A 24,415-nucleotide genomic window follows, 5' to 3' on the forward strand; every position below is an offset into this window, starting at 1 on the left:
GGCTTATAGCGGGCGGCGGGCGGTGCGGCGCGGGTGAGCAGTGATGGCGGCGGCGGCGGGACCATGCGGCCTCCGGGCTCTGCTCCTCCTCCTCTTCCTCCTGGGCGCGCTGGCCACCGGCGTCGCGGGGACAAGTACGGGACGGGGCCGGGGGGCTCGGGTGGGAGAGGCCCGGTTCGGCGGGGATCGGGGCTCCGCGCTGCGCCGCGGGCTCAGGCGGTGGCGTTGCGAGGGGCGGAGCGGCGCTGGAGCCGAGCGGGCGCCCTGCGGGCCGGCACGTCGCACGGCGGGCGGGGCCCCATGGGGGCAGCCCCGGGCTCGGTGTCCGCTCTGCCTCGCTAACGGAGGTCTCCAGGCTCCGGTGGGGCCGGTTCTCCGCGGTCGCGCAATGCGCAAAGCCGGACCCCTGAGCGAAAGGGTGGTGGAGGCAGCCCCCGTGCTTTCCCGTAGGGTAAAGGGGGGGATTTCCTGCTCGCAGCCGTTTCTCCCGTTTTCGGGGCTTACGGAGCAGTAGCGTCTTTCCGGGCCCTACAGCCCTAACGCTGGCCCCGTGGCCCGTACGTCTCTAATCCCCGCCGAGGCCGCGGGGCCCGCTCTGCGGTGCGGCTGGAAGCTGGATGCGGGAGCTCCTTGTTGGGTCCCTCTGATCCCAAAGCGAGCCGGGATGCGCCATGCGCTGCCCTGGCGCTTGGCTTCCACCGCGCTCCTGGAGCTCGCCTCAAAGGAGCCGCGGGCGAGCGGCCGCCTGGGCACGCACAGCCCGGAGGGCTCCGCGGCCGCTGATTCAGCCGCGGTGCAGGAGGGGCCGGTGTGGAGGTGTTTTACTGCGCGTTGTGGGCTGTGCCTGCCTGCTCCGTGTGGATCCTTCCCTGCGTGCTGAGGAATGCGCAGCCTGCTTGTGGTCTCGGTGCCAAGCCCCAAAGACTGGAGGTGAAAGAGCGGGAGGATCCCGAGCTACCGAAGTGCCCATCCCAGGGTTTCCTTGTGGCAAAGTTGATGCAGAGCGGGAGGGTGGGGGCTGCCTCCTCCTAAACATCGCATTTTGGGGGTAAACCAACCGAAAACGGTGCATTCCGGCTGCTCTCTGCCCGGAGCATCCCCCTCTCCAATGGGCTGCCATGGGAGAGCTGTTTCTCTCCTTGCTTTGCCTCGGAAGGAATTGCTGCCCTACAGGCCCATTGGTTGTGTAACGTGGGTCCCGCCCTGGCTGCAGGGCTTTTGGGTGCGATGATGCCGATGGCACAAGTAAAGCAGTGTGCGGGGCTGGGAAGTGAGGGGTTTACCTCTCAGCAGGGTTTCGGTTTGGGTTTATGGAGCAGATTCCACGAGGTCCTTTTAAATGGCAGCATCGCGGCTGTTGGTAACTCAATCACGCAGGGAAGCGTGGGGAGGGGAGATTCAGGTTGGATATAAGGAAGTGTTCAAGGCCAGGTTGGACACAGGGGCTTGGAGCAAGCTGCTCCAGTGGAAGGGGTCCCTGCCCGTGGCAGGGGTTGGAGCTGGAGGAGCTTTAAGGTCCCTTCCAACCCAACCCAGGCTGGGATTGAGCTCCGTGCCCTCAGGGGAAGGAACCCTGCCTGCAGTCACTTGCCTCTGACCTGTGCTGGGGCTGGGTCCGCCGCTGGTGCCAGAGTGGGGTTTACAGCTATTAGTGGAAATGGCAAAAAGCTTCGGGGCCCCTTCTGAGGCCAAGAAGCAAAGGTCAGGCCCGGCAGGAGAGTGAACCCTGGGGCAGGGCTCAGAGACACTGAACACCAGCGGGCTCCTCCCTCTGCTCCCGGGGGAGGTTGTTTTTAGTCTGAAGGTGACTGGGGACGGCGTTATCCGCTCCTGTGGCCCGTGGGGCTCCTCCGCTGCCGCGCTGTGCCCAGGAGGAGGGGAGCTCCTTGTGGAATGGCCGGGGTTTGGGAGCTGATTCCATCGCCGTCCCCCTTTGGGAAAAGATGGAGCAGCTCTGATCGATTCCAGCAGGTCGATAGTGGCTGCGCTCGGAGGCGGTTGCCTTTCCCAGCGCTTGGCTTTATGTTGGGAGCAAAAGGGGGTGTTAATCCCAAGGGAATGCAAACGGGACTCGCTGTTGTTCCTGCTTGCCCAGGCTTTTGAGCCTGTCTGAACCGCACAAAGTGCCCTCTAACTGGGAGCAAATAACCTTGCAGCGACTCATTCTGTCAGCAAACAACAATCACCTTGTAGCTGCGCAGAACCACCCCGAAGCCTTGATCTGTACCAGATCCTGTTTGAAACCAGGACGGGGCTTTACAAGGCTCTTTGGGTACTCAAAATGAGGGGGTTTAATTACAGGCCTGTGGTGTAAAACAGCCTGCCTGGGCACAGGGCCCTGCTGCTGGAGGTGGAACTTGGAGATGGGAAGCGCTGATACCCCCAAAGGACTTCTGGAGCTCCATCACCTCCCCTTTGAAGTCAGTGGCCGTGCCTTGGTGGCAGATGGGGTTAGGTCTCTCCTTCCTCATCCAGGCGTGCTTATTCTTCCAGCCTTTTAAGGTTTTTCCTATGTAAAGCTCATTTGTTCCCCTGAGAGCTGCGGCACTGAGTTACTGAGGGCTCTGGAATGTGCCTTGCAGCCTGACCTGTATTCTCCTGGAGTTGGAGCAAACTTGGGGTTGAAATCCTGGTTTCTCATTGAAACCTCTTCAGGCATTCGAAACGCCCCACGTTCACTCCCAAACCCGGCTCCCTGGGCACCGCGGTGTGACCCAGGGCTGGGGAGCCCCAGGAACTGTGATTCCTCATGGCGTTCACGTGCGGGATGCCCCATAAACCCGTGTGGGCGCATCTGAAGCGTAGGCAGCGCCCGTGGCGTGACCTTAACAAGTTCCTCTTACCCCTGAGCTCCTCACGTCCGTGCCCTTGACCCACGGATGCTGCTCTTTCCTGCAGCGCTGTTGCCTGAGCCTCCTTTCTGCCCGCTTGGGAACGGCTCCCCTGGGTCCTGCCCTTCTCCCAGCACCGTGTCATGGTTGGAGCAGGTTGCTCCCAGTGACCACAGTGCTGGGAGCCCAAAGAACTCAGCAGCTCGCTCTTGTGCAGGCCCACACCTACCTTTGGACCATGGTTTCCAAGGCTGAACCGCCCCCCCCCAGCCTCTTGCTGCGGGAGCAAAGTGCTGCAGTCCTGAAGCCTGCGGGTGCTCCTCACGCCTCTGATCTCATTATTGCTGATCTCCCTCACCAGAGCTGCCCTGCCTGGGATAAAAGGTGGGAGTAGATGAGCTCTTAGGCAGAAGCTCTTCCCTGTGAGGGTGCTGAGGCGCTGGCCCAGGGTGCCCAGAGAAGCTGTGGCTGCCCCATCCCTGGCAGTGTTCAAGGCCAGGTTGGACACAGGGGCTTGGAGCAAGCTGCTCCAGTGGAAGGGGTTGGAACTGGATGAGCTTTAAGGTCCCAACCGAACCCATTCCATGCTTCTATGGTTTCAGTGTTTGTATGACGGGATGTTTCACCCTTCCCCATACGTTGCAGTGTGAGATGCAGCACGTTCCATGCTGCCCCTTGTGTGACTGCAGTGGCCGGGGGGGTCCTCATCTGGGTAGCGGCAAGTTCCACGTCCTGGTTTGTGTGTCCTGGGTTTGCAGCTGGAGATGCAACACTTAAACCTTCCGAGCCCTGTCTGAGCTGGGCAGAGCTCAGCAGAGAGGGAAGGAAGGAAGGGTTGTACCCATCCGAAGAGCGCGCGTGGCCCCTTCTCGGCGGCTGAATGCGTGTTGCTTGTAGCGGGGGGGTTCTTGCTTTGCACTAACACTTTGCACTAATACCTCTTCAACTCATAGCTGGCTTTATAAAGTCACCGCTGTCTCAAAAGAGACTGACTCAGGACAGCGTGGAGCTGTACTGCGAGGCCATTGGCACCCCCATCCCCGAGATCCAGTGGTGGTTTGAGGGCAACGAGCCCAATGAGACCTATGCTCAGCTCTGGGATGGAGCACGGCAGGACCGGGTCAGGATCAACGCCACCTACAACCTGCACTCCACCAGCACCATCTCCATCACAAACCTCACCGGCGACGACTCGGGCACGTACGAGTGCCGGGCCAGCAACGACCCCGACCGCAACCACTTGTCCAAGAGCCCCAAAGTCAAGTGGATCCGTTCGCAGGCGAACGTGTTTGTCATCGAACGTGAGTGGCCACCGCGAGGCCTTGGCACTTGTTGGGACACCGGTGTCTTGAGTCTCCTGCCATGCTCACCCCTGCACCCGTGTCCTGTGGCTCCCGAAAGCTCCCCTCACCCTCCCACTGTAGAACCGAGAGGCTCCCACCCTCTGTCATCTCCCTCACCGCTGTGACCTAACCCGAAATGGCCCTGCTCAAAAAGGGTTGTGGCTGCCCAACCAAAACCCATCCCGCGCCTTTGCCGAGGAGCCAAAGACCTGGAACCCACCGCTTAGTCCCGAGTGCCTCCGAGTGCTGGTGCTGCCTTGGTAGAGTGGAGAGTCTCCATTCTGTGGGAGGCTCTGCCCTTCCCACCACTGAGAAACCTTCCCTGCAGCTCATAGAGCTGCTGCTCCCGCCGTGCTTCCCGCTCGCTTCCTTGCTGGTCGGACAAGCGGTGGGGAGCAAATCCTGCTTTTTGGGTGTCCTGAGGTGCAACCGTTTTTGAACGGCCGTGTCCGTGTGCGCCGCTGCCCAGGGGGAAGTTGCTTGTCCTGTGGGAGCGACCGCGTTCCCTCTGCTCCGAGGGGATGGGCGGCTGCTCGGAGCTAGAGAAACCTGGGAATTGGATGTTCTGTTAAGGTCAGACCGGGAATGCTCGAGGTAGAGCAGTCTTTTCAGCCGGGGAATGCGCAACTCCAGCAGAACCTTCCTCCAGGGGAGTCTGGGGAGGAGGAAGAGCCAAATGCATTGGGAGGAAGAGCAGGAGCCGTAGTGCAGCAGGGCTGGGGAGAGGTGCTGCTCTTGGACTGCCACCCACAAGCCTGACTCATCTCGTGGGTCAGTGACTGCTGCTTGGCACGTGGAGGCCCAGGACCTTCCGGAGTCATGGTTCTGTGTGTTCGAACTGTGACCCTCTTGGGCTGCATCAGATGATGCTCGTGCTGTTCGCATATGGGCTCATTGGTTATGTTACCTGGAGGGGGTCTAAACCTGCTCAGGTCCTGCGAGGTGGGTGCTGTGGTGGCTCAGAGGAGCAGAGCTGTACCCTGCCCTTCCCAGTACCACCTTTCCCATTGCTTATTGAGCTCTGCTGGAGCTGCACCCATTGTAGGGGCAGTGGGGGCTTGGAATCCCCCAGGACACAAGGCAGCGATCCCGCTCGGGGTGGGAGAGGCTATGGGATTCCCATGGGTTATCCCGAGGTGCATCAGGCCCATAGTGCCTGGTTATTGAGTCTCCTCTGCTGGTCTTGTCAGTTCTGGTAGGAAACTGTTGACAGAGGTAAGTGGAAGCTGGGATAGAGATGAGGAGCTGTGGGGTTTGCATCCAAGGTTCTTGGCGCATCTCCTCTGGAATGCCGTGTGCTGACTTCAATGGAATTGTCTCCGCATGCAGGTCCAGACATCAAAGCTCAAGTAACCAGTGTGTCTGGGAAGCTGGTCCTGGCCTGCAACATGACTGGGCAGTATCTTCCCATCCAGGGGCACGAGTGGATGCACGGGGACAAGGTCCTCCAAATGGATGCGAACACCAGCGTTTTCACCAGCTACACGTGAGTGTCAGGAGCAAGGGCAGATAAGGATCTGAACACGGGCACAGGGTTTTCTTTACAGTTAATGGTTCCTATCAACTGACTGAATGCCTGTGGTCTTGCTGCAAAGGGAAGGGTTTAAACTCTAAAGTAATACAAGTTCTTGGAATCATAGAATTGACTCTGGAGGTTGGAAGGGATCTTTGATGTTGGGAAGCCCCAGTGTTTTCCCCTTGGTGGGGAAAAGAGGGGCAAAAAGGAGGAGGAGGAAGGGGAAATGATACACCAGAATTATCCTCTTAGCAAGAAGCTCTGCTGCTTTATGTGCAGCATGGCTGGGGCTGACACCAGTGTGCCAGAGCTGGGCAGCACTTCCCATTGTCCCTGCCCTGGGGGGGTTTGTACCTTTCCGAAGTCCAGCCATTCCAGTGGGACAAGCTGGGATGCTGCCTGCAGTTGGGGTCAGCGCTGAGGAGCTGCTTTGGGGGGGGGGGGGGGGTGTATGTAATGGGAATACCAGGCTCATTGTAGCAGTGCAGTGAGCTTTCCCTTCCCATTACAGTGAGGCCTGGCTGGCTCTGCTCCAGCAGCTGGAGAGGCATCACATCCCTTTGTGTGGCGGTGCCGACGTGCCCGGCTCCCCATAGCAACAGGGAGCTGAACAAGGATTAAAGTATTTATAACCCAGCCTCCCTCGCGTGACCTCGATTCCTCAGCTGAGTGGGTTTGGGAAGTGGGAAGCAATCACGCACAGCCCCAGGAACAAACAGCCCCTTGTGCCAGGCCAGCCCTGGGGCTCCAACTTCGCTGCCCCTTCCCTGGAGCAGCCGGGCCCAGGCTGCAGAATGAGGTGGTTGTTGCGGGGCAGCGTAATCCACTCAAGCTCATTGCAGCAGCTTTGCAGAAGGAAAACAGGAGATTTAGCGCTGAGCTCGGATCCGGCTGGAATAACCCAGCCTGGGTGGCTTTTCCCCCCCCGGCTTTGCCATGTGTTCCAGTGGCCTTCTCCATGGGAAGAAAAGCCTCCCTCGGGATCTGTGGTCCAAAGCTCCTTGCCTGGCTCTGTAGAGGCTGGGGTGATGCTTTCCACGAGGTGTGCAGCATAGTGAGAGCCCTTGTGCTGCATTCAGATCATAGGCATAGAATAGTCAGGCTTGGAAAGGACCTTAAGATCACTCAGTTCCAACCCCCTGCCATGGGCAGGGACACCTCACACTAAACCATGGCACCCAAGGCCTCATCCAACCTGGCCTTGAACACCGCCAGGGATGGAGCACTCACAGCTTCCCTTGGGCAACCCATTGCAGTGCCTCACCACCCTCTCAGTAAAGAATTTCTTCCTTAGATCCAATCTAAACTTCCCCTGTTTCAGTTTGAACCCGTTACCCCTTGTCCTGTCACTACAGTCCCTGATGAAGAGTCCATCCCCAGCATCCCTGTAGGCCCCCTTCAGATACTCCTGTTGGCTTTGCTCGGCCTGGGGTCTGTATGGAAGAGGGAAGAGTGTGGAAGTAGAGGCCCTGATGGCTTTGGGGTAGGAAGAGAAAGCTGCTGCTCTCCAGGATCCAGGCCACAAGCCCATGAGGTCTCAGTCGTCACTGATTTAATAGACCCATGTTGGACTTGGTGTCTGTGAAGAGAAGAGGCTGGAGGTGCATGGCGAGCTCTCCATGGGGCAAATCACCTATGGAGGAGATTGCTGATGCTGTTCGATGCCTGTGTGTGTGGGGCTGGCCTTTGGGGTCTCTTTGTGGGCAAGGCGCTTGTGCTGGATGCTTACGCGCTCTCCTGGTTTTTGGTAGGATCGAGGGGAAGATGGAAGAGCACTCTGGTGTCTATGAGTGTGTCTACAAGACAAACCCCATGATAAAAGGATATCTGAATATCTCAGGTAACTTCATTTGCTCCTGGGCCTGAGTGGGGAAGCTGTGACCCCCTCCGCACTTCGGTATCTTCTTGGAAAGCTTCTTCTAGCCCTTCCTCACAAAGGATGCTACCAGAAGCAGCTCGGTTTTCTCAGGGTTTCTATGGGCAATTGAGGGGACCAGACCCACTGACCAAAGCCAAGCTTTCTGGGGAGCTGGTTGTGCCCAGGGAATACAAACCTGTGCGTTTCCTTCAAGGAAGTGACTGGATTCTCTTTCTCTTGCCATAGTTCCTCCCCAAGTGACAGTGTACAAGAAGTCCGAGCATGGCAACGAGGGGGACACAGGGGTGCTGGTCTGCAAGTGCAAATCGTTCCCTCCTGTCACCTCTTGGGTCTGGTACAAGCATGGCCAAGAGGTAAGTGTCGTGCTTTGATGCTCCTTCTCCCATTCTCCTCCTGCCCAGCAAAGGGGCAGAGGACCTCATTCCATCGGAATCAGCTCCTTCAAAGCAGGCTGCTCAGTGCCGTGGCAGTGGTAGGACCACGCGTAGGGAGTGAGCATCTCCCCTTGTGTCAGCACTGCCCTGAGAACCGTGTCTTCCTCCCTCCCTCCAGCCCCTCATCAATGGTTCTGGGCGCTACATCATCAAGTCCAGTGGCAACAAGACGGAGTTACGCATCCTGAAGCTGAACATTGAGGAGGACTCGGGTGATTACCACTGCAATGCCACCAATGCCTATGGGCAGGGCAGCGCCACGGTGAGCCTGCGCGTCCGCAGCCGCCTCGCAGCGCTCTGGCCCTTCCTGGGCATCGTGGCAGAAGTCCTTGTTCTTGTCACCATCATCTTCATCTATGAGAAGAGGAGGAAGCCAGATGAGGTTCTTGATGGTAAGGGGTGCCTGGAGGTGGGGTTAAATCTTTACGGGGAGATGAAGGAACTTGGAAGGTGCAGGTGAAATGTTCCTGTAGAGAACTCGGAGCATCCTTTGTAAACCGGGGTGGTCTTTATCAGGCTGCTTGAGCTGCGATGTTGCAACCAGTGGCCCTGTCGGAGAGGCCTTCAGCAAGCTGTGCTTTGGGGCTGGGCTGAGAGGAGATGCGTGGGGATCAGCCCGACCCTGTGTCTCACGGTGCCCCTGTGTTCTGCAGGCGCTGGAGCAGGCCTGGGTTATCCCTGTTCTGGAGGAGCTGGTTTCTGAAGGAGTGGGAGAGGCTTTCCTGGTGCTGCAGAAGCCGGGGACTGTGGCCCTGAGGCTCAGCTCAGGGGTCTGTTTTGGACCTTTAGATCCACACATCCTGACTGGAGGAGCCCGGTGCTATCTTTAATCTGTTCTGGAAATGCCGGCTCCTCCCTTTCCTTATCAGTAAGGATCTGCATTGTGTGAGCCCAGCTGCTCCTGCCTTATCTGATCCACTTAACAATGAGGTGTAAAGGGTTGGTCTCCTTCCTGCCTGCTGGGTCAGCCCCTTGCAGGGGGACAGACGTGGGGGTGAGGTGCAGGGGAGGGACTGAAATACCCCAATAGCCCTGCCCTGACCACAGGGGTTGGGGAATTCCACTCGAGGTGGTTTTACAAGCAGATGCTTTCTCCCTCTGAAGCTCTCGGGTGGGAGGCAGATGCCTTAAGGATGTAGCTGCATCTTCGCGTGCCAACCCCATCTATAGCCTGTGTGTGGTGAGTGATCTGGCTTCTGATGGCGTCAGCCTGGTCCGCACCATGTCCAGTGCTGACCCATGAGAGCTGGAGCAGATGCTTGGACACAAAGACAGGGGGTGTGTATATTGAAGTGTCCTTGGGCAGAGCTCTTCAGTTCCCAAGCACTTGTGAATGGGGATACAGCATCACACCCCCTTGACAAGCACACACACAGCTTTACACGTCCCTGGTGTAAAGTGCTGCTCTTCCCCAAGGGCTTTTGTAGCTTTGCCCCTCTTAAGAGCTCAAAGGCTGCTTCTCAGGGTGTGTGGTTGTGAATTGGCTGCTCCCTGTTACCTGGGGTAGGGAGAGGTGCTTGTGTAGGGTGTGATATCCTTGCTGGTGTTATCTTTCCACTCTTCCCTTCTCTGCTGCTGGTGCCACCTCACACGGTAAGTAGGAGCTAGTTCCAGCCCTGTTTCTGCCTCTGTCCTCTCACCAGCTCCCTGCAGATCATGGTGCCGAGGGCGGTCCTGATGCTTCAGAGCTCGGTGCTGTTTGAGGGCTGTGCGGGAGATGATGGGGAGCCTTCTGTTGGGGGGTGGCAGATTGCAAGGAGCTGGTGAAAGGCTTGGCACGTGCTAGAGGTGTTCTCTTTGCTGTGCTGTTCAGTGTAGCAGGGCTGTGGTGTGAATGTGGTCCTCCTGATCCCACCAAACGCTGCTGAAAGCCTCAGTCCTGGAACATCCTCTGCGGAATCCCCTCCTCTTGGCTGTGGAAGCCTGAGCTTTGGGAAACCATCTGAGGGGCAGCAGCAGGTAGCTCAGTGGCAGCCTCTCCCAGTGGATCTGTTCCTTTCCCAGTTGTAAGGACTGGGGATGGGAGGAGCTGCCTGCTCTGCTGGGGAGGCACAGGGTGGGAATGCCAAATGGACGCTACCGGCCCATGGGGCTGCTTCCGAGCCTCTCCGGATGCTTCCCTTTAGCTCCTGGGGCAGTCTCAGGTCTGCCTCATGCCTCGGGCTCAGACCTGAGCTGTGCTCAGGAGCAGAGGGGTGATGGGGACTTCGTTATCCCTCGAGCCCAACCTCTGCCCTGTGCGTAACAGCAGCTTATGTCTAAGTCTGTGCCTTGCCTAAGCTTAGACAAGAAGCAGCTTGGGGAGCAGTAGCCCCCTGCTCTGCCCTGGGGCTGAGCTGCCCTTTGGGTTCAGTCCTGTTGGGGCAATGGTATCCAATGAATCCAGTGAGCTCGCTGGAATGCAGCCCCCAGGGGTTTCAGAGTGGCAGAGATTCCATCTTCCATGCCCTTCCCTGATGTTGGTTGTTGTTTCTTTCTTCCATGCTGTGTGGAATGTGAAGATGATGATGGAGGCTCTGCACCACTGTAAGTACCTGCCTCTTTCCTGTTTAGCCAGACCTGTCCTGGCAGATCCCATCCAGGGAATGTGCTCTGGCTGGTGTGGGAATAACTCTGGCTTGGGAGGCTTCCCCTCTGTGGTTCATTGAATGGGCCCTGTGTATAAACCACACTGAACTGGAGATGGCACCCGTGCCTCAAAACTGACTCTTCTGGTACCTCATCTCCTCTTGACCATCTTTTGGACCTGAATTACATCAATTTGACTTCCCATCTGACTCCTTGTAAAAGGGAGTCTTCAGACACTGGAACATGGGGATAAGGCCTCCCCTGAGCCGCTGAGTCCTTGGCTCACCTTTGTGGCCCTTCTGCATCCTCTCCAGCCTGGCCACGGCTTGCTTTGTGTTAGCGGAGCCCCAAACCCACCCCAGTGCTCCACGTGTGGCCTGACAAGCGCTGAGTGGGACAAGGACATCCCTGTCTCTGCTGGTGATGCCCCAGCATCCTGCTGGCTCTGCTGCAGCTGCTCCCTGCTCTGGAGCTTGTGCCCAGCAGCGGGGCTTCCTCCCGGTTCTCCCCTCACTGCCCCTTCTCTCTTCCCAGGAAAAGCAATGCCACAAACCACAAGGACAAGAACGTCCGCCAGAGAAACGCCAACTGAGAGCAGGGGCCAGGTGAGCGCCGTTCCCGGGGGGAACCGCAGCGCAGGGCCGCTGGGCTGGGCTGTAACCTGGAGCCCTGGAGTGTCTGCGTGTGCCCTGGGGCTCTGGAAGCAGCAGAGAGCCAAGGGGAGACAGCGTTGGACTCCTAAAGCATGGGAAAGTCGGGATTGTGGGATAACTCCTACCCTAGGCTCAAGCAGGACATGAGTCCCAGCCCACAGCCTCCCTCCTGCACCGCTCCATCACCCTCCCCTAGCACAGCCTCACTGGTCCCACTGTGTTCTCACTGGCTTTGCCTTCTCTCCCCGCAGGTGATGTGCAGCTGGAGAACTCATCTGGACAACTTTGTTTTCTTCTAATCCTTTTGTCGGGGGGTAAAATAGCAGCAGGAGATACCCCCGAGCATCCTCACAGCGCAGATCCTTCACTTCCTAAAGAAACTGCAGTTGTAGAACCTAAAATACACTTTTTCTTCTTTGTTTTTTTTTTTTTTTTAAAGAGTTGTGGGAGGGTTTTTCTACCTGTAAATGTAAATCCCTTGTTGCTGGTAGTCACTGCCTGTCTCTGTTTAGGTGTCTTGCTGTTGGTACAGGGGGTGGGTAGGAGAACATCATTTCCTCACCTCTGGGAAGAGCAGGGACCGCACTCCTGGCCCCACTGCAGTGCTCTAGAGCTGGGGTAAGACCTGAAGGTGCAGCACTGTGTGTGCAGCTCCTCTGGTGATGACCGGAGCTGAGCCGGGGCATCGCCGGCAGCAAGGCTGCACCTTTCCCTCGTGTGGAAGTGGTGATTCCAAGCGGCTTCTCCAGAGCTTCCTTAAATGCTCTTCAATATCTGGGAGGCAGCGTTGGGCACGGATGGGTACCACGGCTGTGAACTTGTGGGGTGGGCTCGGATCTCTTCTCCCCGTGCTGCAGCGGGGCTGGGGGCAGTTTTAACCGCGTGTGTTCTTGTGCTTGAGCTGTTGTGGTTTGTGAGGTAGGAGCGAGAGCAGCCGAGTGCTTCGTGCAGCCTAATGCCTGTAGTGCTGGGTAGCAGCGCGCTGTTCCCTCTGTTAACACACAAATAAAGATGATTCCTCTCTGGTTTTTTTCCATCCCTGCCTGGCCTCTGCTCTCTTCCCTGCTGGTTGGAGCCTGATCCCCTGGCTCATTCCTGGCTGTGTCTCAGCTTGGTGCCAGCTCTCGCTGTGCTCTCATCACCCTGGATGTGCAGCTTGAGGCTTTCAGCCCTCTGTGAAGGGGATGAGCGATGCTTTCTGCTCTGCAGTGCCTGGAGGGGTGCTGAGGGCAGTCCCTTTGCCCCGCCGTGTGGGTTACTCAGCATCTTGTGGCCATGGGGTTAAGGAGCCTTTGCAGGACATGCTCCAAGCAGTTCTTTTTCCTGGGGCAGAAAGGTTTGAGGCCTTTGTGCACAGTGTGGTGCCTGCGAAGAGGATGGAGGATGTGGAAAGAGGGGGTCCCTTTGCTGTTAAAGGAGCTCCAGCCCTTGGAGTGAAGCAGGGATGGCTGTGGGCTGATGAGGAGTCGCTGCTTGCCCTGGCTGAGCCTGGTCTATGGCCTTGAAGCCTCAGGCTGCAGCCAAAGCCTTCTCCCTGCCTGCAAAGGGGTAGCTGGGGAGCGTGGCAGTGGTGAGGTGGCAGCAGCCGTGGTGTTGGGTCCCTCCTGCCTGTTCCTGCTGCAGCAGCTCGGGCTCTGTGCGGTGTAAGTGGGTTATGCAAAGCTTTCCGAGCCGGCCTCGTGCTGGCAGGTGCCATCCTGGGGAGAAATCAATGCAGGGCTTCATTTCCTTGATGAGGATGATGGGTCCTGCCTGCCATGGCTCTGCTGCAGCACAAAGCACCGCTTGTGCCTCTTGGTTGGCAGGAAGGGGAAAAAACAGCCTGGGGAGGGATGAAGCAGCAGCATCCTGCTGCTCCCCTGCGGCACTGCCATGGATGGGGTGAACAAGATCTCCATCAATGGCGAGCGCGGGTGTCCCCAGCTCATGCGGGGCTTCTGCTCAGCCTCGTGATGCCTCGGGGTGAGCCCTGAGATGCCACCTCACTCTTGGCTCTGGGGGCTCCAGCTCGGTTCAGTGCTGGATCATCGGGGGCTGCTCCACAGGCTTGGGGCCAGCACTGGGCTTGGAAGAAAAGGACTCTCCCCTTGCAGGGGGTGATTTGGTGCAGAGCGGGCCTGGAGCGCCCCTTTTGGGGTGTCTTCTCCCGTGAGGCTCGGTGGAGGCGCTGAGGGTGCTCCCCTTCCCCGGGCACGGAGCGGGGCTGGTGCGGGAGCGGGACTCATGCACGATCCGGTTGCGCTTCTGGGCCGTGGGCAGCAGATGGTGCCACCGGCCGCGTTGTCCATGAGGCACCGTGACCCCGAGCGGCGCTTGGCCGGCCCCGGGCCCGTGTGCGGCCGCTCGACGGTGCTCGAGGATACCGGTAGCGGGAGCTGCTCGTTCCTTGGCAGGGGCAGGAGGGGCTGGTCCCGCTGACCCCGAGCATCGCACCCGCTGTGTCTGGCGAAGGTGTCCGTCCCGCTGCTGTCTGCGGCTGCTGGGGTACACGAGAGCCGCCCTGTGCTGCGGTGCCAGCCCGGAGGCTCCATCCCCTGTGCCCACCTCGGGCGGCCGGCTCGGTGCAGAAGGCTCGGGACAAGGGGAGAGGGATGGGGGCGACCATGGGGTCCGTGCGGCTCCGTCCTCAGCGCACGGGTGCGCTCGGGCCGCTCTGAGCCGCCCCGGGGCAGGCGCACGGATACGGGAGGGCTTTCAGCGGGGCTGCCTCTGCCGCCGGTGCCACCGGCGAGGACCGCACCGGCGGGGGGAGCTGCGGAGCCGCCCGTTCCGCAGCCCGGCCCCGTCGCCCGCCTCCGGCCCGCCCCGGCCCGCCCCCGCCGCGGCGGCGGGCGCCACTCGGCCGCCGGTGGCCTCGGCAGCGGCAGGATGCGGGCGGGCCGCGGGGAGGCGGCGGCGGCGGCGGCCGAGGAGGATGCGGCCGATGCGGCCAAGCGCGGCGGGGGAGCGGCGGGGGGGCGGGCGCGGGGCCGCGGCGGGAAGGGGTCCCCGAACGGCGAGTGCCGGCGCGGGGAAGCGCCGCGGAGCCCCGGCCCGGAGCCGCCCCGGGAGCCCAAGGTCTCCTTCTCCTGCGGCGGCGGCGGCAGCGGGTCCCCCGGCGGGGCCAAGGCGGCCGAGGAGGGAGCGGGCGAGGATGCGGGCGAGGAGGCCCGCGGGAGTCAGGCCAGCTTCATGCAGCGGCAGTTCGGGGCCATGCTCCAGCCCGGCGTCAACAAGTTCTCGCTGCGGATGTTCGGCTCGCAGAAGGCGGTGGAGCGGGAGCAGGAGCGCGTCAAGTCCGCGGGGGCCTGGATCATCCACCCCTACAGCGACTTCAGGTGCGACCGGGCGGGGAACGGGGTTGGGGGGGGCCCGGGGAAGCGGGGCCGGGCCCCGGACGAGGGCACCTTGAGCTGTGCTGGGCGGCAGCGCGGATGCTGGTGCGTGCGGGGAGGGGCTGGCGGCCGGGCACCCCCTCCCCGGGGGAGCCGGGATGCCCGGAGCCCTCTGCTTGGATCAGGGGGTGCCTCCCGCGCACCCCCTCGACGTCCCCCGGGCCTAGCACGGACCCTGCAGAGCCGCACCGGGCTTTGGCTCAGCCCCCGGGAAGGTGCCAGCCGGGGCTGGGGACGCGCCGGTCTCTGCTGCCGAGGCAGAGCTTTGCGGAAGCTCCCGCCCCAGAACCAGGGAGGCCTGATCCTGTCCTTAGGATTCAGGGAGTTTGGGGATGGATTCAGCTCGCTCCCAAGAGGAGCGGAGTCCTCCAGGTCCAGCCCGCGCGGCTTCCAGCTGAGGAATGGCAAAGCCGGGGAGGAGGACTCTGCAGCTCCATCTCCTTCCCTGAGCCCTGGGGGAGCTCAGGAGGGGCAAATGCTTCCCGAATCCCACGAAAGCTGCTGGAAAGGATGCCTGGCTCGTCCGGCTGTGGCCCATGGCACAGCACCTTGAGGGATAGGTGGCCAAGACCCTGCTGGCATCGCTGGTGACCAGCCGTCGGGGGCCACTGGCCCTGTGACCTCAAAGGGCCTGGAGGGTCTTTAGACAGCGGCTGGGGGAGGACGAGGGGCTCGGCTCTGGATCGTTCTGCTGCTGTTCTGATGCATGGCTTGGGGAGGCTCGAGGAGGGGTTGTTGGGTGCTGGTGTGGGGATGCTGCTGAGCCAGACCCTGGGATCTGTTCAGGTCCCCACCAGCACAGGGGTCCCCGGTGCAGGTGGTGGGGTCTCCATCGGCCAAGCGGGCTCAGAGCAGGGACCAGCACCTCCTGCTCCCACCCTCATGTGCAGCTCCTGGGCTGATCCTCCACAGGAGCAGCCGGAGGCCTCCCCTCGGGGCTGAGCTGCCCAGGGCTCCTGCGCCCTCACGGCAGGCATTGCCATAGGGAACCAACCCGCTGGGGGTATCCCTCGGAGCCCCCTCCTTGGCTCTGGGCACCGGGTTCTGCTGCAGAGCCGGGGTGAGGAGCAGACGTGGCAGTGCCAGGCAGGGGCTGCTGAGCCGGGGGATGCTGCTCCTCAGGGCAGGAGGCCGGGAGCGCGGTGACGGCACCAGAGCCAGAGCCTGCCCTGCTTCCCGAGCCACGGCCCCGGCGGCAGAGCCCGTGGTGCTGCTGAGAGCGGGGCCTCCCTGCAGCGAGCCCGTGGTGGGAGCGAGGCCTCGGAGGCTCCCGCAGGTTGCAGCAGCTCCGCTCCCCGCCGGGGTGACCTTGGGGAGTCACCGTGCCCGCCTGCCCCGCGCTGCCTCCATCCCTTCCCGAGGCGCTGCCAGGACTCGAAACCCATTGGGGAAGAGCCGCTGCCCGTGTTTTGATGCTGCAAGTGGCGTAGGAGAGTTCCCTGCCCAGCGGGGAGGAGCTGCGGGCAGAGCCCCGGCATCGGCATCGCCTGGCTCCAGTAACGTGCACAGGGACAGGATCAGCTCCGTGCTCATGCCTGGTGCCGGGGAAGCTGCGCTGGGGACGTGTGTCCATCATTGTCCTGCCTTACACAAATAATCCCCTCTTTATCTCCTAATGGTAACGGAGCAGGAACCCAGCCTGGCAAAACCCATTTTCCCATCTGAAGAGGAAATCATTGCCCATCTGCATATGTGACATCATTTCATAATCGGTCTCATTTAGAGATCCTGTTTCCTCCTGGACACGGCACTGCTGTTATTCCTGCACAATTCAGGGGCAGGCTGGCTCCGGGAACACAAGTTGCTATTTACATGAATCTGGGATTATTGGGAAGCAGCTTGGGGCGGCTGGTGGGGATCCTGAGGCACAAATCTGATAAAAGAGGCCTGGTAAATGGTGCTGCTTCCTCTTGGGTGCTGTGCACGGTCATCCTCTCTGTCTTTGCTGCTTCTGGTCTTTGTCAATGCCCAGCTTAGCATTGACTTCTTCATCACTTCTGTTGGGGTGGGATCAGGAGCTGTGGCGCCACATCCACGGTCAATCCCTTTCTGTGCACACAAGAGCAGGTCCCACACCTGAATTGGGGGTGAAGCCGCATCCGGAGCGTGTGTCTCCAGTGCTGCTTGGCCAGAGCCTTCCTCATCCAGTGTTAAACCGGTTTCTGGGGCTTTGCCGCTGCCTGGATGGTGCCACCAATCTGATGATGCCACGAAGGAGCAGCGGGACCGGGTGGCTGTGGTTCCCTGTGGCTGCTGCTGGTCCCAGTGTTACCAGTGCTGAGGAGTTGTTCTACCCCTTTGCGGCACCAGTGTGGGGCAGTCAGACCCGGGGGATGCTCAGCAGGGAGGAAGGCTGTGACTGGGATTGGGAAGGTTCCGGCCCTTGAGCAGTTCCCAAAGGCTTTTTCCTTCCTGCCCCTCCTAAGGGACCCCACAAGGTAAAAGGCTTTTCCAGCACCAGTCACTCAGCACCGCTGGTTGTACTGGGATGCTTGCCTGGCTCCGGCAAACTTCGGCTGTTTGTTGGCTTCTTAACCCACTTCTAAGAACGACCTCGTTTTTGAATCTGAGTGTTCAGTGTGAGTTTGTGAAGTGCTGATCCCGCACCGATCCCACACTGATCCCGCACTGGTCCCACACCTATCCTGCTGGGCAGCCCAAGGGGCTCAGCCCTTGGGGACATCTCCTACAGAGCAGGGTCTTGGGCAGCTCAATGCCCCCTCCATGGGATCACTGGGAAGGGGAGTGATGGAGCAGCCCTGGCTCTCAGAGGCTTTGGGCATCTTCTGCCATCATCACCATCATTCAACTGGGTCAGAAGCAAGCGAGAGGGTGCTGAGGATCCTCATTAATTTGTTTGCAGCTATTTTTAGTAGCCTGGATTGGATCCGTTTTGCTGTGCTCACGCTGCCCTCCAAGGAGGAAAGCGTTGGCATCGCACCCGGGTCCCTAAAGCGACCGCGCAGTGTCCATTGCGTATGTCGGGGGGGATCAGGAGCAGCCCAAATCCTGCCCTGGCCGAGCCAGATTGCAAAGGGGTTGGAGCCGGGGCTGCTGTGGTTTGAGCTTTGCCCCTGGCACTCATTGGGGTTGTGGGGCAGCCCCAGCCGCGGCTCTGCCTGGGGGTGATGCTGGGGGTCACGGGGGGCAGCGATTTGAGGGTACCCTGGAGACAGCCCCGGCTGTGAAGTCATCGTTGTGCAGCGGTGACATCACTCGCGGTTGCCACGGCAACGGCTCACATGGGAAGGTGTCATTGGAGAAAGGTCAGGAGCGGGGATGCTCCTTCTGGTCCTGCGCTAGTCTGCACGGGGGGGGGGAAAGAACCATCCTCCCTTCCTGTGTGCGGGATGTGGCCCCATCGTCCGCCCCGTCCATGGCAGCGTGGCCAGGGCAGCCCCTGCCCGTTACCCTGCAGCTCCTGGGGCTCCTGCCTGCGGCAGCACAGACACACGGGCAAGGGTCCTGCGTGTCTGTGTGCGTGGTGCTGAGGAGCATCCCCCTCTCTGCCCCCCCCCCCCCCAGGCCGATGCCGAAAGGGGCGGCCGGGGTCCCCTCCGCATGATCCCACCGGCATGGGGCTGCCGTGACCTTGCAGATGCTCAGAAAGGGCATCGGTGGCCGAGGAGGACGGACGGGGAGAGGCAGGAGCGGAGCGGAGGAGCAGGCAGCGGCTGCCCGGGGCTGCGGGCGCTGCAGCTGCAGCTCTACGTGATGCGCTGCACCGGGAGCTGCGGCGGCTGAGGCCGCGCTGCCGGGGTCCGACCTGCAGCCCCCGCCATGGGGGAGCCGCGCTGGGGGGGGCCGCGGCTGTCACCGGGGTCTCTGTCCCCATCCTCGGGTCCCTGCTCCCGGAGCCGCGCTGGCGCCTCCTGCCTCCACCACCTCGAGCGGTGCCGGGGTTTGAGGTGGGGTTTTCCCCAGCCCACAGGCTCCACAAGGGAGGGTCTGTCCCGCACTGGTGTTGGTGGCATCGTTCTCCCCTTGTCCCAGGACCTGCCTGGGTTTGGGTGCTCAGGGCTGACCTCTGGCCACACCATTCCAGCAGGAAGAGCCCCTGGCATCATCCTGCACCCACTGCCCTCTGGTACCGCAGCCAGAGGCTGTGCTGGGCTGCAGGACCAGGCCCGGGGCAGTTTGGGTATGGTGGAGCAGGATGTGGTCCCTGGGGAGAGGTGGCATCACAGTGACAGCACCCTGCAGTGGGTATGGGATGGGGCTGCGGTGACACCCTCCTCCATGCTGGCCCCCCCCCAGGTTTTACTGGGACTTCACGATGCTGCTCTTCATGGTGGGCAACCTGATCATCATCCCCGTGGGCATCACCTTCTTCAAGGAGGAGACCACTGCGCCCTGGATCGTGTTCAACGTGGTTTCCGACACCTTCTTCCTGATGGATCTGGTGCTGAACTTCCGGACAGGGATTGTCATTGAGGACAACACGGAAATCATCCTGGACCCCGAGAGGATCAAGAAGAAGTACCTCAAGACCTGGTTTGTGGTGGACTTTGTCTCCTCCATCCCCGTGGACTACGTCTTCCTCATTGTGGAGAAGGGCATAGACTCGGAGGTGTACAAGACCGCTCGTGCGCTCCGCATCGTGCGCTTCACCAAGATCCTCAGCCTCCTGCGGCTCCTGCGCCTCTCCCGCCTCATCCGCTACATCCACCAGTGGGAGGAGGTGAGGATCCCATGGGATGCAGCCCTGCGGGGATCCATCCTCCAGGACTGGATGGGGAGAGTAGGAGCTGGGAGGGTCTGGGGGCTGCCCATGGTGCCAATGGGAAGGATGGGGTTTGGGGCTGCGAGGGGACCTGCCTTTGTGTAGGATGTGGCCGCATCCGCTGCTGGGCTCTTGGCTCTGCGCCCTTTCCACTTTTAGATGGGACTTAGCAAGGAGAGCTCCAGGGATGAGGGCAGTGAGGGCCCAGGCAGGGACCCCTTCCACTAGAGCAGCTTGCTCCAAGCCCCTGTGTCCAACCTGGCCTTGAACACTGCCAGGGATGGGGCAGCCACAGCTTCTCTGGGCACCCTGGGCCAGCGCCTCAGCACCCTCACAGGGAAGAGCTTCTGCCTAAGAGCTCAGCTCAGTCTCCCCTCTGGCAGGTTCAAGCCATTCCCCTTGGCCTGTCCCTACAGGCCCTTGTCCCAAGCCCCTCTCCAGGTTTCCTGCAGCCCCTTTAGGCACTGGAGCTGCTCTAAGGTCTCCCCTTCAGGAACCTTCTCTTCTCCAGCTCCCAGCCTGTCCCCAGAGCAGAGCTGCTCCAGCCAAGTTCTGATCTTGTTGGGACCACCACAGCCCTGGGTTACCACAGGGGCCATTGCCATCAGCCACAGTGGGGAAGGGACATGCCCAAGGCTGGACCCTCTTTACCAGAACCACCCCGGGGCTGCCCCGCTCCATTCCCAGCACTGGGAGCACTTGGCTCTCCCTGAGCATCGCCCAGCGCTGCCTTATCCCCATCCATGCTTGCAGCCATTAGCGCTTCCCAGGCGGCAGCGTGGCGGCAGCCACTGGATATAAATAGGGAGCTCAGGGATCCGCTGCCAGCGCCTGCTCCAGCTCAGACCATGTGGGTCTGTGTCCTGAGCCGGGGGGGGAGCTGGTCCCTGCGCTCATCCTGTGCCCCCCACCCGCAGATCTTCCACATGACGTACGACCTGGCCAGCGCCGTGATGCGGATCATCAACCTCATCGGCATGATGCTGCTGCTGTGCCACTGGGACGGCTGCCTCCAGTTCCTGGTGCCCATGCTGCAGGACTTCCCCCAGAACTGCTGGGTCTCCATCAACGGGATGGTGGTGAGTGCCGGCCCCATCCCCGTGGCCTCTGGCCTCTCCGCACTGACCGGGAGCAGCGGATCGATCCGGGCGGGTGGAAGATGCTGACAGGGAATCTCTGCCCCAGCCCCTGCCGCCTTCTCCTGCTCATTAGTGACAAAGCTGCTATTAATAAATAATGCGCCCTGTTTCTAATTGCTCCCTCTCAGCCCTGTTACAAAGGGCTCTTCTCCCTCCATCCCTCTCGTCCTGGTCTGCCAGCGTTTCCATCTCCGCTCCGTGCTCCCTTTCTGGCTTCCTCCTCTTCCTCTCCTCAGTGTCTCGCCCTTCTCCTTCCCTGGCTGCTTCGCTCCTGGGGGGGAAAGTGGAAGTTATCCCTTGGGGGGATCGGAACTGGATGAGCTTCAAGGTCCCTTCCAACCCATTCCATGATTCTATGGAACTCTTGGCTTTGCATGAGGCTGGGATGGGGAATTCCTGCCCCAGGTGCTCCCAGCAAGCTGCAGTAACTCCAGGGCTTCCACAGACCTGGAGCTTGGTCCCATCACAGCGTTTATATCGCAGGGGCTTCACTGAGCTTTTGATCAGCTCAGGAAGAAATCCATAGCATAAAATGATGTGAAGGGAGCCGGGCGTTGGGTCTGTTTGGATCTCACCTGCAAGGGGGGGACTGTCACAACCAAACAAATCCTGGTGCTGAGCCCTGGAGATGGAAGCAGAGAACCTGGATCAGCCCCTGGTTGTGCCTATGGTGCGAGGAGGAGCTGAGCCCCTGCCAGGGCTGAGGCACCCCTGTCCCTGCAGAACGACTCTTGGAGCGAGCTCTACTCCTTCGCCCTCTTCAAGTCCATGAGCCACATGCTGTGCATCGGCTACGGGAAGCAGGCGCCCGAGAGCATGACGGACATCTGGCTGACGATGCTGAGCATGATCGTGGGCGCCACGTGCTACGCCATGTTCATCGGCCACGCCACCGCCCTCATCCAGTCCCTGGACTCCTCCCGGCGCCAGTACCAGGAGAAGGTAGGACCGGGCTGGATGGGGACCACGGCTCCTGCCCTGCGCCCGCCCAGCGCATCCCCTCCCAGAGCCGCAGGGCGAGGGCTCTGGGTTGACAGCATCTGATGGGGTGATGGAGATGGAGCAGCCCCATGGAGGGGGACATGGGTGAGGGGTCCCTGGTCCGGCTGGGTGCTGAGGCCGCCTCTCCCCACAGTACAAGCAGGTGGAGCAGTACATGTCCTTCCACAAGCTGCCCGCCGACTTCCGACAGAAGATCCACGACTACTATGAGCACCGCTACCAGGGCAAGATGTTCGATGAGGACAGCATCCTGGGGGAGCTCAACGAGCCCCTGCGCGAGGTGGGGGCCCCAGGGGCGAGGGTGCTGCAGTGAGGATGGGGACTGACCGTGTCCCACCCCCAGTGAGGGCCTTCACGCAGTGGAGGGGGTCCCACCAGCTCCTGCTTGGGGTTGAGCACCTCTTCCTAGGGCTTTGCAGCTCCAAGTGGGTCCTTTCCAACCCAAACCATTCCACGATTCTATGAAACCCGCGGCTCCTGCGTGTGTGAGCCAGCCCAGGGAAAGCCGCATCCCTGTCCCCTGTCCCCTCACGTCCTTCCCTTGCAGGAGATCGTGAACTTCAACTGCCGCAAGCTGGTGGCCTCGATGCCACTGTTTGCCAACGCGGACCCCAACTTTGTCACGGCGATGCTCACCAAGCTCAAGTTCGAGGTGTTCCAGCCGGGCGACTACATCATCCGCGAGGGCACCATCGGCAAGAAGATGTACTTCATCCAGCACGGGGTGGTCAGCATCCTCACCAAGGGCAACAAGGAGATGAAGCTCTCCGACGGCTCCTACTTCGGAGGTGAGCGCTGGCGGGGTCTGTGCGAGGCACTGGGGCACCCACAACGTGTTCTCCCCCGTTTCCAGTCCCACTGATGGTGTTTGGTCCTTGACACCGTTGTTTTCTCCCCTCCCCAGAAATCTGCCTGCTGACGCGGGGCCGGCGCACGGCCAGTGTCCGCGCAGACACCTACTGCCGCCTCTACTCGCTCTCGGTGGACAACTTCAATGAGGTGCTGGAGGAGTACCCCATGATGCGAAGGGCCTTTGAGACCGTGGCCATCGACCGCCTCGACCGCATCGGTAGGGCATCGGGGGTGTCCCGGCAATGTGGGGCTGGGGGGGCTCAGCGTACCCTGACACAGGGTCTCACATCTCTTCCCATCCCGGCCCTGCAGGGAAGAAGAACTCGATCCTGCTCCACAAAGTGCAGCACGACCTCAACTCGGGCGTCTTTAACAACCAGGAGAACGAGATCATCCAGGAGATCGTCAAGTACGACCGGGAGATGGTGCAGCAGGCGGAGCTGCAGCAGCACCCGGCCATGTACAGCCCCGTCCAGCCGCAGGTCACCTCGGCCATCGCCACCCTCCAGCAAGCCGTCGCCATGAGCTTCTGCCCGCAGATGGCCAGCCCGCTGGTGGGCTCCATGGCGCTGGGCTCGCCCCGCATGATGCGCCGCTTGCAGTACGCGCCGGCCGTGCCCAGCCCCTTCGCCGTCTCGCCGGTGCTGCTGCAGCAGAGCCCCCCTCCGCAGCCGCAGCCTCCCGTGCCCCACGCCAACCCCTCTCCGGCGCAGGACCCGGCGCAGCCCGCGGCCATGCCCGCCTCCACCAGCGCCTTCGCCGCGGCCAGCCCGCCGACCCAAAGCCCGCTGGCCGCCCGGACGTTCGCCTACGGCGCGGGGCCGGGGCAGCTCGGCTCGCAGCTCTCGCTCGGCCAGCAGCAGGCTCCCGGCTCGCCGCAGCGCCTGGCCGCGCACAAGAGCACGCAGGCGCTGCCCACCAGCAGCCTCAGCCAGGATTCGCGGCCCCTCTCGGCCTCGCAGCCCTCCCTGCCCCACGGGCCGGGGGCCGGCAGCACCCAGAGCCCCCCGGCCTCTGCGCGCGAGTCCTGCGCCTCCATCGGCGGGGGCCCGGCTGCCGCCTCGCCGGGGCCCGGTCCCCCCGCAGCGCCGCGGGGCCCGGCGCCATCGCGGGGGTCCCCGTCGCAGCCGGCGCTGGCGGGGCCGCAGGACTCGGCGGCCGCCGCGCCCGACACGGACCCGGCCAAGTCCAGGCTCTCTTCCAACTTGTGACCTCCGAGCGCGCCCGCGGGGCACCGAGCGCCGCCTCGCCCCGTGCCCGACCGGGAGCACCGAGTGCCGGGGGTGGGCAACGGGGCCGCTGCACAGCCCCCCCCCCCCCCCCCAAACCACTGCAGGGGCACCGGGCTGAGCCCCACTCCCCGACCAAAGTCTGGCCCCATGCCCCGCTGCCCCCCAGCCGCCCCATAGAAGCCACTGCACCATCCCCGTGACCAGCTCTGTGTACGGTATCTCTGACCTGAATCCATCCCTGTGTGTGTGCATCCGCAGGACACCTCCCTGGGGCTGTAGGCAGCCCCCGGCGCCTGTCCCTGCTCCCCTCCACAGCCCCGAGGCGAGGGGTGACGGTCCAGCACTGGAGGTAAGTTGGAGGGGAGGGTGTTGAGGGCCGGTTGCCCTGAGGCTTGTGAGCACCCCACAAACACGCTGCCCCCAAACCCAGCCCCACGGCACAGCGGAGGGGGGAAACAGCCCATTTGCCCCCATAGACGCTGGAGCCTGGGCCCCCAAACCCTGGGGCTGCCCCACAGCCAGACCCAGCTTTGAGGCTGGAGAAGGCACATGTGTGTATCAGGGCGCGTGTGCAGGTAGGGACATGTGTGTGTGTATGTATGCATGTATGTGTGTGTGTGTGTGTGTGTGCAGGGGGGAGCCTTCCACGTTGAATGTACGCAGCGAGTGAGGGGCCTGGCCCTGGAGCTGTGCAGCCACGGGCCAGGGCCCCACTCCAAGCGTCCACCTTCCCCTCCAGCCCATCCTGTGCAATAAACGGCAGCAGCTGACAGAGCCACGCACGACTCCGTCTCTTCTTCCCTCCCTCCCCACCGCGGCTCCGGCTGCTCCCGCTGCCCTCTCCCAGCCCTGGCAGTGCTGCTGCCCTG

General features: G+C 61.6%; 2 protein-coding genes across 3 annotated transcripts; both read left to right on the forward strand.

The window, feature by feature from the left end:
• The first annotated feature begins 11 nt into the window (after positions 1-11).
• Positions 12-12,260, forward strand: BSG (basigin (Ok blood group)). Of its 2 annotated transcripts, XM_080633979.1 has the most exons (8): positions 12-134; positions 5,504-5,660; positions 7,442-7,530; positions 7,795-7,922; positions 8,122-8,395; positions 10,505-10,529; positions 11,106-11,176; positions 11,476-12,260. In XM_080633979.1, exons 1-7 carry the CDS (start codon positions 44-46, stop codon positions 11,161-11,163), a joined length of 822 nt encoding a protein of 273 aa, XP_080490105.1. In that variant the 5' UTR covers positions 12-43; the 3' UTR covers positions 11,164-11,176; positions 11,476-12,260. The 2 variants fall into 2 exon arrangements, with proteins under 2 accessions (XP_080490105.1, XP_080490106.1); XM_080633980.1 differs by lacking the exons at positions 11,106-11,176; positions 11,476-12,260 and having other exon boundaries at positions 8,657-11,048.
• A 1,713-nt stretch (positions 12,261-13,973) lies between these two features.
• On the forward strand, positions 13,974-23,525 carry HCN2 (hyperpolarization activated cyclic nucleotide gated potassium and sodium channel 2; the record flags this gene model as incomplete). Its single annotated transcript, XM_080633994.1, has 8 exons — positions 13,974-14,541; positions 18,856-19,279; positions 20,239-20,400; positions 21,184-21,402; positions 21,596-21,742; positions 22,010-22,250; positions 22,367-22,531; positions 22,627-23,525. Exons 1-8 carry the CDS (start codon positions 14,093-14,095, stop codon positions 23,523-23,525), a joined length of 2,706 nt encoding a protein of 901 aa, XP_080490120.1. The 5' UTR covers positions 13,974-14,092.
• Positions 23,526-24,415: the final 890 nt, after the last annotated feature.

This window comes from Psittacula echo (genome assembly GCF_963264785.1).
Source record: "Psittacula echo genome assembly, chromosome: 24".
Lineage (NCBI taxonomy): Eukaryota > Metazoa > Chordata > Aves > Psittaciformes > Psittacidae > Psittacula > Psittacula echo.